The sequence below is a fragment of the Tiliqua scincoides genome, chromosome 2 (genome assembly GCF_035046505.1).
Source record: "Tiliqua scincoides isolate rTilSci1 chromosome 2, rTilSci1.hap2, whole genome shotgun sequence".
Taxonomy (NCBI): domain Eukaryota; kingdom Metazoa; phylum Chordata; class Lepidosauria; order Squamata; family Scincidae; genus Tiliqua; species Tiliqua scincoides.
The window spans coordinates 217464392-217477049 of NC_089822.1; the positions used below are offsets into that span (position 1 = coordinate 217464392).

Consider the following 12658-nt stretch of genomic DNA (forward strand, 5'->3'; position numbering starts at 1 on the left):
GTCATTGTCGTGTACTATGAACCTGCCAATAAACTAGGAGTAGTGCAAATTAAACAAAACAAAACAAATCTAAGTGCAATTTAACAACAGATGGAGCAATTTGATTAATAACTGTACATTTCTTGTAGGGGGAGAATAAAACACCTTGATGTTGTTACCTTGTTGCGTCGCATTCAGCCTCCTCTTGGTTTTGGTAAACTATGTCCTCACAGAGTTGCATGCAAGGTAAGCTCTTACATCTTTCAAAGTATTTGCTCTTTATTGTATCAGTACTTCTGCCTAGTATCATTAGTCTTATTTATTTATTTAAAGATATTTTATTCTGCCTTTCCCCTCCTAAAAAGGGAGTATACAAGGCTGCTATCTTATACACGCTTATCTGGGAGTAAGCTCCACCAAATTCAATGGGACTGACTTTGGATTAGGATTGTACTACTGACATGCGTAGGATTGCACTACAAAGCAACCTACAATCTAAAAGGACAGTTCAATAAAATACAAAATCAATAAGAAATTTGCAGCAACAGTTGTCACAGAATACAACCAAAACCAAGAGCAGAATCCAAAACAGAATATTAAACCAACATACTTCTCAGCCGGGGACAAACAAAACACTAATTTCAAAAGCGTTTACTTTTAAAGTGGTGTATAATATATATGAACTATTTAACACCTACTAGCTATTTTATGGCACAGTCCTAACCGATTTTCCAGCACTGGCATAGCTGTGCCAGTGGGGCATGTGCTGCATCCTGCAGTTTGGGGGCAGTCACAGAGGCCTCCTCAAGGCAAGGCAATGCTTATTCCCCTACCTCGGAGTTGCATTGCCCTTACCTTGGAGCTGGAAATTTGGTTAGGATTGTGCCCTTAAGATTCTAGCTGTCTGTGACAATTGTAAATTGCACCTTATACATCTATATATGTTTTGTTCTTGTATCAGAAATTCTTTAGAGACATGGCTATGGGATAAACCACATAGCGTTCATAACTCCATTGCTCAGTAATGATCACTGTGACTTTATCTAATATTCTTCATCTGAATCTGCTTTTTTTCAATATATGACCAGCATAAATTGAGATTTCTTTGTATTTGGTTATTTTTTTAAACATTTGCAGAGGTTGGTAGCCATGAACATGCCCCTAAACAGCGATGGAACAGTTATGTTTAATGCTACTTTATTTGCTTTAGTAAGGACAGCCCTGAAGATCAAAACAGAAGGTAAGATGCGCATTTCCAAAGCACTCTTACATTTTGCCTTGTGAAATGATTGCTCAGTCTGTACAGGGAATATGATTAGTGGTGACCAGCCTTTTAGGCATTCTGAAAGGCACATATGCCTGAAAGGCACATATTCTGAAAGGCACATATACTCCCAAATGAGTTATTTGGCCTGAGTTCCAGGCTTCTAGAAAAACCTTTTCTTGTACTGTCTAAAAGACAATTTCTTGTACTGTCAAAAATGTTATAAAGAAAACCCTTGACCTGTCAAACATGATACACAGAATTATCCGTGTTAGCTCCAAGCCATCCAGTGCTGCTGACAGCAATCTTGTACCATATAACTTGTCTAGATACTAGGCTGTGTATTATCTGATTTGTGCAAGAAGAAACTTTCTTTATAGTGGTTACTTCTTGTCTTCCTTGAACTTTAGTTGCAGAAATTAGAAAAATCCCCCCTTTTGCAAGTGGCTGTACCTTCTGCTCATGCTACATTGTCTTTGGATCCAAGCCAATGAGTGTTGGAGTGATTGTGAGATATTAAAGTAATTGTATCACTGAATTAGTACACATTCAAAGAACACTTAAAATAAGCATAACATTCATTTCAAGATTTTTAGTGTATTGGGGGGGTCTCCATTTCAGTACATGTATGGGCCTCCAAAATTAGAGAGATTCATTCATTATCACACTGGCTTCCTTTTCTGTAGCATCTTTAGCACAGGTAGGAACATAGCAATCAACAAGAGGAAGGTTTGCACACGGTGAAATATCATTAAAATGGGGCACCAGATACTCTAAATCTACTCTCTTTGTGAATCCTAAGGAATCTGGAATCATGAGGATCCTGCCACATTTTTGCCCATGAGCATTTTATGAAAAGACAGGTATAAGGAAGTTTCAGGAAAACCCAGCCATTCTTCGTTTGCATGCTGTTCAGTGCTTTGTCTTTGTTAATAAACCAATGTCGAATTCTTGAACCCATCCCAACCAATCAGAGAACATGTATAAATGTGATTCCATTACATCATCACAGCCAACCAGGCACAGTAACATTTATTTTTTTTATTTATGTGAAAAATTTATATTCCACCTTTCCTATGCTGAAGCAAATGCCCATCATGAAGCCAAGTCAGAATAACACTAGGAAGCATTGCCTTTCCTCTCAACAGACTTCACTTATTTGTCACATGTTCTTACCATCATGCCATATCACATAGATTTGGCTGCATGATAATGACACAAAACCTAATCAGAATGAGATCACTGCTTCCTGCCCTCACTTGCAGTAGCCAAATATTATTACCCCATTTTGCAACCTGCCCCAGTCACAAAAGTAGGAGATGTATTTTATGGGGAGGGAGGGTTGCAAACACCACTCAACTTTCACTCAGCTCTTGTCTTTACGATAGGGGTCTCCAAACCCCAGCCTGGGGGCCAGACGCAGCCTGTGGTGAGTGTCTGTCTAGTCCGTGACAAGTGTCTGGACCCCTGCAAGCCTCTGGCCCACTTGACCAAATGTGACTGGACCAGTCATGTCTGGAAGGTATTCTGAGGGCTCAGAACACCTTCTAAAGGCCTAAAAGCATCACTTCCTGGTTTTCTCGAAAAACCAGAAGTGACATTTTTGGGCTGAAGGCCTTAGGCTTTCTGAGGATTGGGGAGACCTCCATAGCCTTCAGAACGTGCTCCGGGTGTTTCCTGTGATGTGCTTGTTGTATTTACTTCTGCACATGTAAGTAAGCTGCTTGTGGAGTGGGAGAATGGGAGTCCATTTGAGTGTGTCCTTTATTACTGTGGTGTGTGTTGGGTGCTTGGAGAAATCCTGGAATTTAAAGCCCCTTCATTCATTTATTCATTCATCTAAGTTCTGTCTCTAATGTATTTATTTAAATTTTATATTTAAAATGTATTTATCTTTCCGGCCCTTGACACCGTGCCAGATATTTGATGCAGCCCTCTTGCCAAAAAGTTTGAAGACCCCTGCATTATAACAATAAGTAAAAAGGAATTGTCATGGTAACTTTTTCCCCATTGGTTTCTAACAACTTAGAGTTTAGAAATGCAGCCCCCACCACGCCTCCCTCCCTTTCTCTCTCTTTTCAGGTAACTTAGAGCAAGCAAATGAAGAACTCAGAGCAGTTATAAAGAAAATCTGGAAAAAAACTAGTATGAAGCTCCTTGATCAAGTCGTTCCTCCAGCTGGTGGTTAGTGATATGATCTTTATATGTTTTTATATATTGAATGTCGCTATATCATTAAAGTTTTGAAGAAATGCTTTGACACTATTATTATTAACAGTATTTAGTATTTTGCAAAATGCATAGCTAAATGCAAAACATTAGTTTTTATTAAATGGCAAAACACTGATACTGGTACTTGTTCAAGATATTTAAGACAGCACAATCCTATTCACGTCTACTCAGAAGTGAATCCAATTGTGTTCATTGAAGCTTACTTCAAGGAAAGTGTGTGCATAGGATTGCAGCCTTATTTATTATTTAACACTGATTAACAAAAACACATTTCTGTTAAATATGAATAGTTAGTTGAATGTGTTTAAGTGAGCGAAATCCTAAAATTATTAATATTGTTGTAAATTATATCTAAACATGTCAATATATAGGTTTCATAATAATGTTTTGCTCAATTAATAGAGAGCCTACGTTTTGCTCTTGATTTTTCTGTTCAGTAACCATTCTCTGCGGATGTTGAAATTAGTCCAGTTTTGCACTAGTTCTTTGGAGCTTGAAGTACAACCTAAGGGTTTTTTATTATTCCACTAATTTTAGTACATTGTTCAGAAATACTCAACTCAGTATTAAGACATATCAAGGCTTATATGAACACGTATTTATTATAAACCCATCTATATGTCTTCAGTATGAAATCAGTATAAACTGTAGGTTTTAAATGATGTTTTGATTTGCTTGTCCTGTTTTAAAGGTGCAGGATCTATTGCACAGTATAATTCAAATCACTCCCATCTCAGACATCCGAAAGACTGATACATTTCAGTTTACCATCCAGTGCTTTTTATAGCTTTATGTACTTTTATAGTTTTACCAAAGCTCTCCAGATGGCTCTGACTCAGGTTTGGAAGTAAGACTCCAAGATCTCATTTCCAATGGTGGTAGAGGCCAATCTCTCTTCAGAGGGCACATCCTCAGTCCCTGGGGAAGAGAGAGCATGCTACTCTTCAGCTTGGCCCAAGAAGAAGCATTGACTTTGTTGCTGGTGGTGTCATTTGAACTTGCAAATGGGAAGATGCCAAACATTATCTAGCAAACTGATACTGCACAATTAAAACTGCATCTCTGTTTTATTCTGCTCTAGTCTGACACCTGAGTGCTTGCATGGCCTAGATGAATTGCTTTGTTATTGTCGTAACTATATGCTTGAGCTTTTTCTGCAGCCTCTATTCCTTTCAACTATCAAACTTTTCAGAATATTCTGAAGCAATTCTGTTTTAGGGTGGTGGCATGGAATTAGTGTTGCCTCTCGCCAACTTGATTCCCCCTCTGTTTATTGAAATACTGATGCATGCTTCAGAATAGCAAGCTGTGCCTGCCTAAATTAAGCACATGGAGAGCCTTTACTGATTATACGCTTAGAATTAATCATAATAAGTTCCTCTTCAGAATGCTATTAAAAGTTCTAATTATTTCATTTCTGCTTACCAGGTGAATATTGATTTTCAGCTGTGCTAATATTCATTTATATAGACATATTTTGAAAATGCAGTACAGTTAGCTTACCTAGAACAAAATAATGAGGAATGTCATCAAAATGCAGAAAATAGCACAGTATGGAAATTATTTTAACAGATACAGTCAAATGCTTGCAGAGCATAGATTCCAGTGAAAAAGGAATGCATTTTATTGTAACTATTGATATCTGAATGAAAATGATTCCATATAGAAAAAGTTGTACTTCATTCTGTCAAAAAAGAGAGGTATGAAACTGCAATTTAAGATACACCATACATGAAGACTTTAAAGACTAAACCATTTAGTCTTTAATAGACAAATTATGCACATTATTGTGCATAATTATGCAACATGCACAGTGCGTCAGTTGGCCTAACTCCAAGTTGCTTACTAGTGATATAATCACTCATAGCCCAATCCTACCTAAATCCCCATGCAGCAATGCAGCAGTGCTGGCATGGGCTATTCTGCATCATGGGGTATTTTGACTACTAGAGGTCTCCTTGGAATAAGTGATGTTTGTCCCCTTGCCCCTGGGTAAGCCCCAGCAGCTGCAATGAGTCAAAGCGGACCTGCACCAGCAATATGGCTGGCACAATTCCACATTGATCTGCTCAGGTAAATCAGGCCCAGGAAGTGGCTTTGGATACAGCACGCACCAGAGCTTGACGCTGCTTTGCAACAGCATGCATCGGCAGAACATGTTGCTTTCCAGGGCCACTGCAGGCCCTCAACAGAATTAGGCCATCAGTTTCTTTCATTCAATTAAATATGTATCATATCTCCCAAACAGAACCTGAACAAATTTAATGTTGTGGTTAAGAAATAACCAAATATTTATTTTAGTGACATTTATTTTAGTTAAGTTGACTTAACTGAAAATAATGAACACCAATAAATTGTGTCTATAAATTCATTTCTTCATGTATTAATAATTAGAAAGAGATTTTTTATTTAAAATGTCAAATTATTTTTCAAAAATTAAAGTGCAATTTAAAATGAATTAATGACATAAGATGGAAAGAGGACAGAAAGCTGCTAAAGTCCGTTGTCCTTGCTTTAACTCCAAGGTTTCCTCTAAATTCTCCATCGTTTACCCTTCAGAGCACACTAAAGCTCATTTGTCACTGTCTTGTCTTTTTTTCAAGATTTGTTTTGCTGAAATACATCCTTTTGAATCTCCATTTAATGTTGTTTTCCATCTGTTTAATATACAGTATTAGCACTTCTGCTTAGCTGCTTTCTTTCACGTATCTATTTCTGTCTTGCACAAAATAAATCAAAAATACCTCAGACAAATTTTGTGCTCCTATTTGACTATGAAGCATGGTGTGGGAATGTCACTTTTGCACATATAGTCGTTGAAATTGGGAAACAGTGAGCAAAGGTAGCTGATTTGAAGATATGAATTATATATGTACCCACATTTACAATTGCCAAAAATTATTGTAAAATATGATAGGTCAGTCTGGAGGCATGCTGTAAGTTTGTCCATCATTATGGTAGAAAGCGTTTCATTTCATGTGTTTGTTTGCCTATAACCATTTACATATTTCCTTATTTGTGCTCTTCATATATTTCAGAGGAAATAACAAGGATGAGGGATTGTTTTGGTAGGGAGCTTGATCATGGGCATGTTGCAACAAACATTTATTTTAACAAAACTGATTCTAAAGTCATTTGTTATGTTCTCCAGGTTTACAGATGTCATGTATAGAAAAGTCTTTTCCTTAGTTTTTGCTACAGCAAAACTACAGCATCAATCAACAAATAGCTTTTTCTATTCAAGAAAACCTAGACGAAGTGAATGCATTTCCATTTATTGGCAAACACAGTGTTGTTTTCATTTACTTGTGGTTGCTATGTGGACACAAATTTTACTGATTGGAATGGAACACCCATACTGTCAGTCCTATCTAGTCCTATCCTAGTTGGAGAGCAGGAGCCTCTACATGTTTGAACACCTTCAGGAGCTACACTTCATCATTTTGACACAGAGTTGCCTTAAATACATTGAAGTTCTGAAGAATTCTGTTTATGCCAGAGCTTCAGGTACACAATAGAGTGTACGTGAAGCTTTCAGATGAACTATTCTGTTCAGCACCAGTTGTACCAAAGACAAAAAACATTCAGATATATTCTCAAGAAAAAGAGGAATTGGCTAATAGAACTGATTCCTGAGATAGATTACACATGCAGCATCAAAATCAATCCCATGAGATGTAGTTAAATAGGTATGGTGAAAACAGAAAATAGTTGTTGCTCTTAGGATTGAGTGCCAGGGTGCTGGACTGATTGCATTGTAATCAGTGGAGGTTTATGGACCTGAGTACCTTTTGATAAGGCATTTCTCACATGGTGAGAGCAGGCTCCATGATGCTATTTAAGAGATGGAACAGACTCGGCTACCAACCACACTACTTTAAAACTTTTTTGTTCTGTAAACCACTCTGACCTTGTACCACTGCATGAACTAAAACACCAGTACAGTGTTTTAGCCCTGCTGTACTTGCTCTGTTGTTATTCCAGTCAGGAATGCAGCTCATCTCAAGGTTTATTTTTTCTGACATTTATTGTTTAATGCAGTCTATAATGGAATCATGTGGAAATGCAGATAATGTAAAAGGATTTGTTTTATCACAGAAATCTCTCTAAGTATATATATAGATGATGGAGATAGGTAATTGAAGCTGACATTTTTTAAAGATATTCCAGTGAATTAGTGACTTCTATTTCCTAGAACCGGAGCAGAACAGGAAAATGAGACAGTGTTCTATTGCATGACAGTAAGGGAGCTAATAAAAGTTTCATTGCTAAAATACCAATGATGGCAGATATTGTACAAGAATTAACCATGTCCCATGACCATACTGGGTTATCTGAAAAAAAAAAACACACACACACAAAAAACCTGTCTATAAAAGTTGACCCATGAGGAAAAAACACAGATTTGCACAGTAAAATAGCATCTATGTATATGAATGTATGGGTGAATGCCATAATAGCATTTATTATTGGACTGAACCATTTTTAAGCTAGAGTTTAAGCTATACAGATATTTGGAAACCAATTGCCCAAGGCTATCCAATTTTGCTGACGCAAATCTGGGGAGAGAAAGGAGCAGGGAGGTGGCAGATAAGGAGAGGATCCAGCACATGCCATCACCACTGGATCCCCCCCCCACAGCCTCCTGGCTGCAGTTCTGCCCCCCCCTTCCCACTTGGTTTTGCCCCTTCCCCAACCCATTCCACATTCCCCCCACTATCTGTGCTGTCTCACCTGCTCTGGCAGGTAGCCAGTATGGTTGCGCAGGAAGCCTCTGCACAGGAAGACTCTGATCTTCCTGCCAGTACTCCAGCAGTATATGCTGCACACACTGTAAAGTGGAGCACACTTTAAGGCTGCCTTATGGCAGCCAACGCTGGCAGAACACTTGTTCTCCCAGAGGGACAGTCCAATAGCACAGGGCTGCCTATTACCTCCAAAAGGAAGTATTATACTCTGTCCCATACAACTACTGAAGTTTTTCAACACCCCAGAAAGCAGAACTCTCAACTTAATGAATATATTTTTAAGATGGTCGGATTTGCCCTGGTGCCCTGATTTGTAATGTCTTTAAAAGGAATATAACCTTATGGCTACTCAGGGAGACAGAGAAGCTATATTCTAGTTTAATAGCAAAAATTAAATCCCAAAAGATGAAAGGCCCTCCTATTCTAGCTTTTATTAAAACACTTGGTTCAAACTGATCAGTTGGCATCTTAAATTCCATGTAGCTATTCACATTTTAAAAAGATAGTTACCGTTCTGAGTTTCTGTAAAAAAAATTTTCTTTTTGAGAAGTAGCTCACCTATTCGCTGCTACTATGTAGTTCAGTTTGCTTGCTAAAAATTGCTTTATGCTAGATTTAGACTGCCTTGTTCTATTTTTTTATAAAAAAACCCTTGTGTCAATAGACCCATAACATTCTTTTCCTGAGCTGGATAAGAGTATATATGGCTATTAATGAAATGTGCTGATTTGGGAGAGATCTGTCTGGTCTGTTCATTTAGATGATGAGGTAACCGTGGGGAAGTTCTATGCCACCTTCCTGATACAGGACTACTTTAGGAAATTCAAGAAACGGAAAGAACAAGGATTGGTGGGGAAATACCCTGCAAAGAACACCACAGTTGCACTACAGGTGATTTTGTTTTCTACACTTTAACTAACTTTCTTGCAAGTTTATTGATAACAACAGGTAAATGACTGTGGGTGGAATAAGCAGTGCCACGAGGACTGTATTTTATTGAAACACTTTGGGGTCTTCTGCCATAAAAACAAGTAACCATACTGTTCTGTATATTAGAAGGTAAGTGCAAAATGCCTTTCTTATGAAAGAAGCAACAAAATCTCCAAAGTTTTCACGAGGAACCTGCAGATCTTTTAAACTTAGCCTTAAATATTAACTTAGCATTAAATATTAACGCTCCAGTCTGCAAAACTGTAACAGTTTTGAAAGTCAGGTGCTATTTGAGTTCAGAAGTCAAGTCATTTTTGGGTAACAGTTTTACTTGACAGTAGTGACTCCACAGTATAAGCTATCTTTTTCTCCAACTTAAAGCTATCTTTTTCTCCAACTTAAAGATTTCTGAAGCAGAAAATCAAAGACACATATTGTAAGTGGTGCAAGTAATTTGAAATTATATTCTGAGCAGAGAAGCCTCAGAATCTGCCCAAACCACTTCCACTATACTGCAGACTGTTCTTCACCTTCACAGCCATCAGGACAGCATTAACATTTGTAGATGGTAGTGTTTTGAAGAAGCACTTTGTTGGTTCAAGCCTATAAGCATTTTTGTGAGAGCAGCAGGTGAGCCACATGATATGATTTATGGGCAGATAGATATGATAGCCTAGGAACATAGATGTAATTGTGCAAATCTCCCCCCCCCCGTGTGTGTGTGTGTGTGTGTGTGTGTGTGTGTGTGTGTGTGTGTGTGTAAAAGAAGCATATCCATATCATTGGAAAGAGGGCAGTTGGCATGTGAATGCAGAGTGCTTATTGGAGCCCCACCTCCATTTCTTGGAAAATGAGGAAGAGAAGAGAGCTCAGCTCAGAGCCTACATTGCAGAGAAAGGGTGTAAAGAAGCCTCTGTTTGTGGAGACACTAGAGTTTGGAGGAGAGTAGCATTCTGTGGGGGGGACAGATAAAAGGGAGATGACAGTTTCAGTTCTCACTGCTCCACCTATCCTAACATTCATCAGTCTCCTCCATTATGAATTTTGATAGAAGATGTTCTCTACGTTTCAACTTGGGAAAAAATTTTTCTTCTGTTTTATAAAGATGTTATAAAACATCTTACAGCTCTGCAGTAATTTCATTGGAAACATCTTTATTAGTGTGAAAAAGGGCAAACAACTGTTTCCTCATCATATTTTCCAACCTGCTTTTCATTTTATATATCACTGTCATATCCCTGCTTAGATTTCTTAAATACTAACCACTTTAGATTTTTTTTTTCTCATAGTGACATCTTTACTACAGTGGGGCATAGGGAGCCTTTAGGACTTTGAGCAGCCACAGGTCTAATGCCCGTCCCACAGGTGTGTATGCTTGCATACATATACACCAGCATGTTGTTGTAATTGCAAAAAAAACTTTCCACTGGCTTTCAATGTAAATTTTTTTCCAGTTAAACTAGCATGGAATGGGAGACACCACTGGGTTTGGAATCACAGCAGAAGCAAAGTCTTAAACATCCCCCTACCCTCTGCTGCAATTTTGCCCCCTTAGCACACTATTTACCGAAAATACCCACAGGGTTGCATTACACATTCCTATTACCATCTAGTTTGACCCTAGAATTGCACATGGTCAATTCACAGGAAAGACAACTGTGAGTTTGTATAATTTAAAAACTGTTGCACAATCTGAATTTTAGATGGTGTGCTTCTGTGTTTTTAATGCTGCCATAGGTATATCTCTTTCTATTTCTGAAACTGTAGTTTCTGTTATCCCAGGAAGGAAGATTAACGAGAGCAGTGAATCCTTAGCAGAAAAGTCCTTAGCATTTGACTGAGTTGGGATTTATTTGACTCCTATGGGATTTATTGACTCCTATAAATAGGAGTTAGTGCTAGTTGCACGTACCCAATCTTCAGCTGTGAGCTAGAGTTTCTCAGACTCTCAACTGAAAAGCAAAACAGTATGGAAATTTGCCAATTGCAACACATGGACTTTGGACCTCTAACAGTATAGTTGAGACTATTTCTGACTCAATTCAAATATTATACTTGCAGTCTGTTCACCAAATACACTGGAAAAGCAACCACTGCTCTCACAGAGAGCTGTTTTGCTGATACCTTTTGTCAATCAAAAAGCAGCTGTTTGGTGCCTGAGGTACTTTGTCCATGGCCATTATATTATTCTGCCAGTAGCAGGAGTTCAGTGTTTCTATGAACATAAATAATTTACTTTGTTTTCAGTATCTTTATGGTTAGTAAAGCACTAATAGACTTAAATTGCATCACAACGCCCTAGCACCTCTGTCACTACCCCTTAAGGGGCAAGGCAACAGCGGTGACACAATTGCCACGATCATGCCACTGCCGGGAATGAAAAAGTTTTTTTTCTATTTATCTGGGGGCTGCTATGCCTCTCCAGAAGGTCCAGGGAGCCCGGAAGCCCCTCTGCAGGCCTCCCTGGCCCTCCAAACTGCTATAGTAAGCCCTTTCCCGTTTTTGTTGCCTACTCCACAGAATCCTATCCTTCTTCCCAGGCTCAAAAGCCTGACAAGGGGCTTTTCGAGTCTGTGTCAGTGATTTTGCTGGTGCAGCTCTAAGAAGCCCCATTGAGCAGGCTGCGACTTTACTCTGAAGAAATCTCCAGCCTGCTCAAATCCAGTACAGGATGCAGTGGTAGCTGTTTGGTGCTGCCGCCCCTAACACTGTTCCTCCATAGGTGTAATGGAAAGTGTTAATGCTCATATCCTTCCATCTGACCCCACCTACCTGCTTAACCAGAAGGTATGGCTCACTCTTCATACGTTTCTTTCCCCTCAGAAAAGGAAAAGCATAGATCATCTATGTTGGACCTTAGTGATTATTGTTCCTATTTAAACCTCCATCTTTGACCCTTCCTTGACTTCACTGTGCACAGTCTTATTTAGAGAGTGCAACTGCAGCATCCTCTGGTACTTTAAGAGCCGGGATGCCAATAATTATCTGTCAGTAGTACTGGAAACTTAAATTGATGCCAAACACTCATAACATCATTAACAAAATTAATGTTTAGCAGAGCATGATTGACTTTAATTATTAATGCCTAGTACTTGGTATAGAGGTTGTCAGCCCCTGGAGAAAATATATGGATTATCTATAACTGTACAATTAATCACTTATGCTTATATAAAACAGTATAACACAATTGGAGAGGGAGAGAGACCTCTGTGCATTTGTTATCTCAAAAACACAGTTGTGTTTAACAAAGCTATTATATTCCTCTTGAAATGTCTATACTCCTCAATTAGCAACCATAAAAGTAATAAGCATACAATGATGGAAATTTAGAAGAGAGGTTCAGTGGTCATGAGATGCAAATAGGGTTTGTACGTCACAGCTTCAGCTTCATTGGCCTTCCAGATTCATGCTGAGCTCACACTAAAGCTCCGCTAAACAGAGCTTCGTTTTGACAAGAGCACACAAAATCTTTTGTCTAGAGGGGACCCAGCTTCGGTGGTAGAAA

At 38.6% G+C, this 12658-nt stretch overlaps 1 protein-coding gene across 2 annotated transcripts in view; it reads left to right on the forward strand.

The window, feature by feature from the left end:
• The window catches only part of CACNA1D (calcium voltage-gated channel subunit alpha1 D), a 277638-nt gene that overhangs the window by 237138 nt on the left and 27842 nt on the right, over positions 1-12658 (forward strand). For both annotated transcript variants that reach the window (XM_066613921.1, XM_066613922.1), the window contains exons 35-38: positions 129-225; positions 1117-1219; positions 3326-3427; positions 8984-9114. In XM_066613921.1, the coding sequence (XP_066470018.1) occupies positions 129-225; positions 1117-1219; positions 3326-3427; positions 8984-9114 (433 nt within the window). The remainder of the gene's footprint in view (positions 1-128; positions 226-1116; positions 1220-3325; positions 3428-8983; positions 9115-12658) is intronic.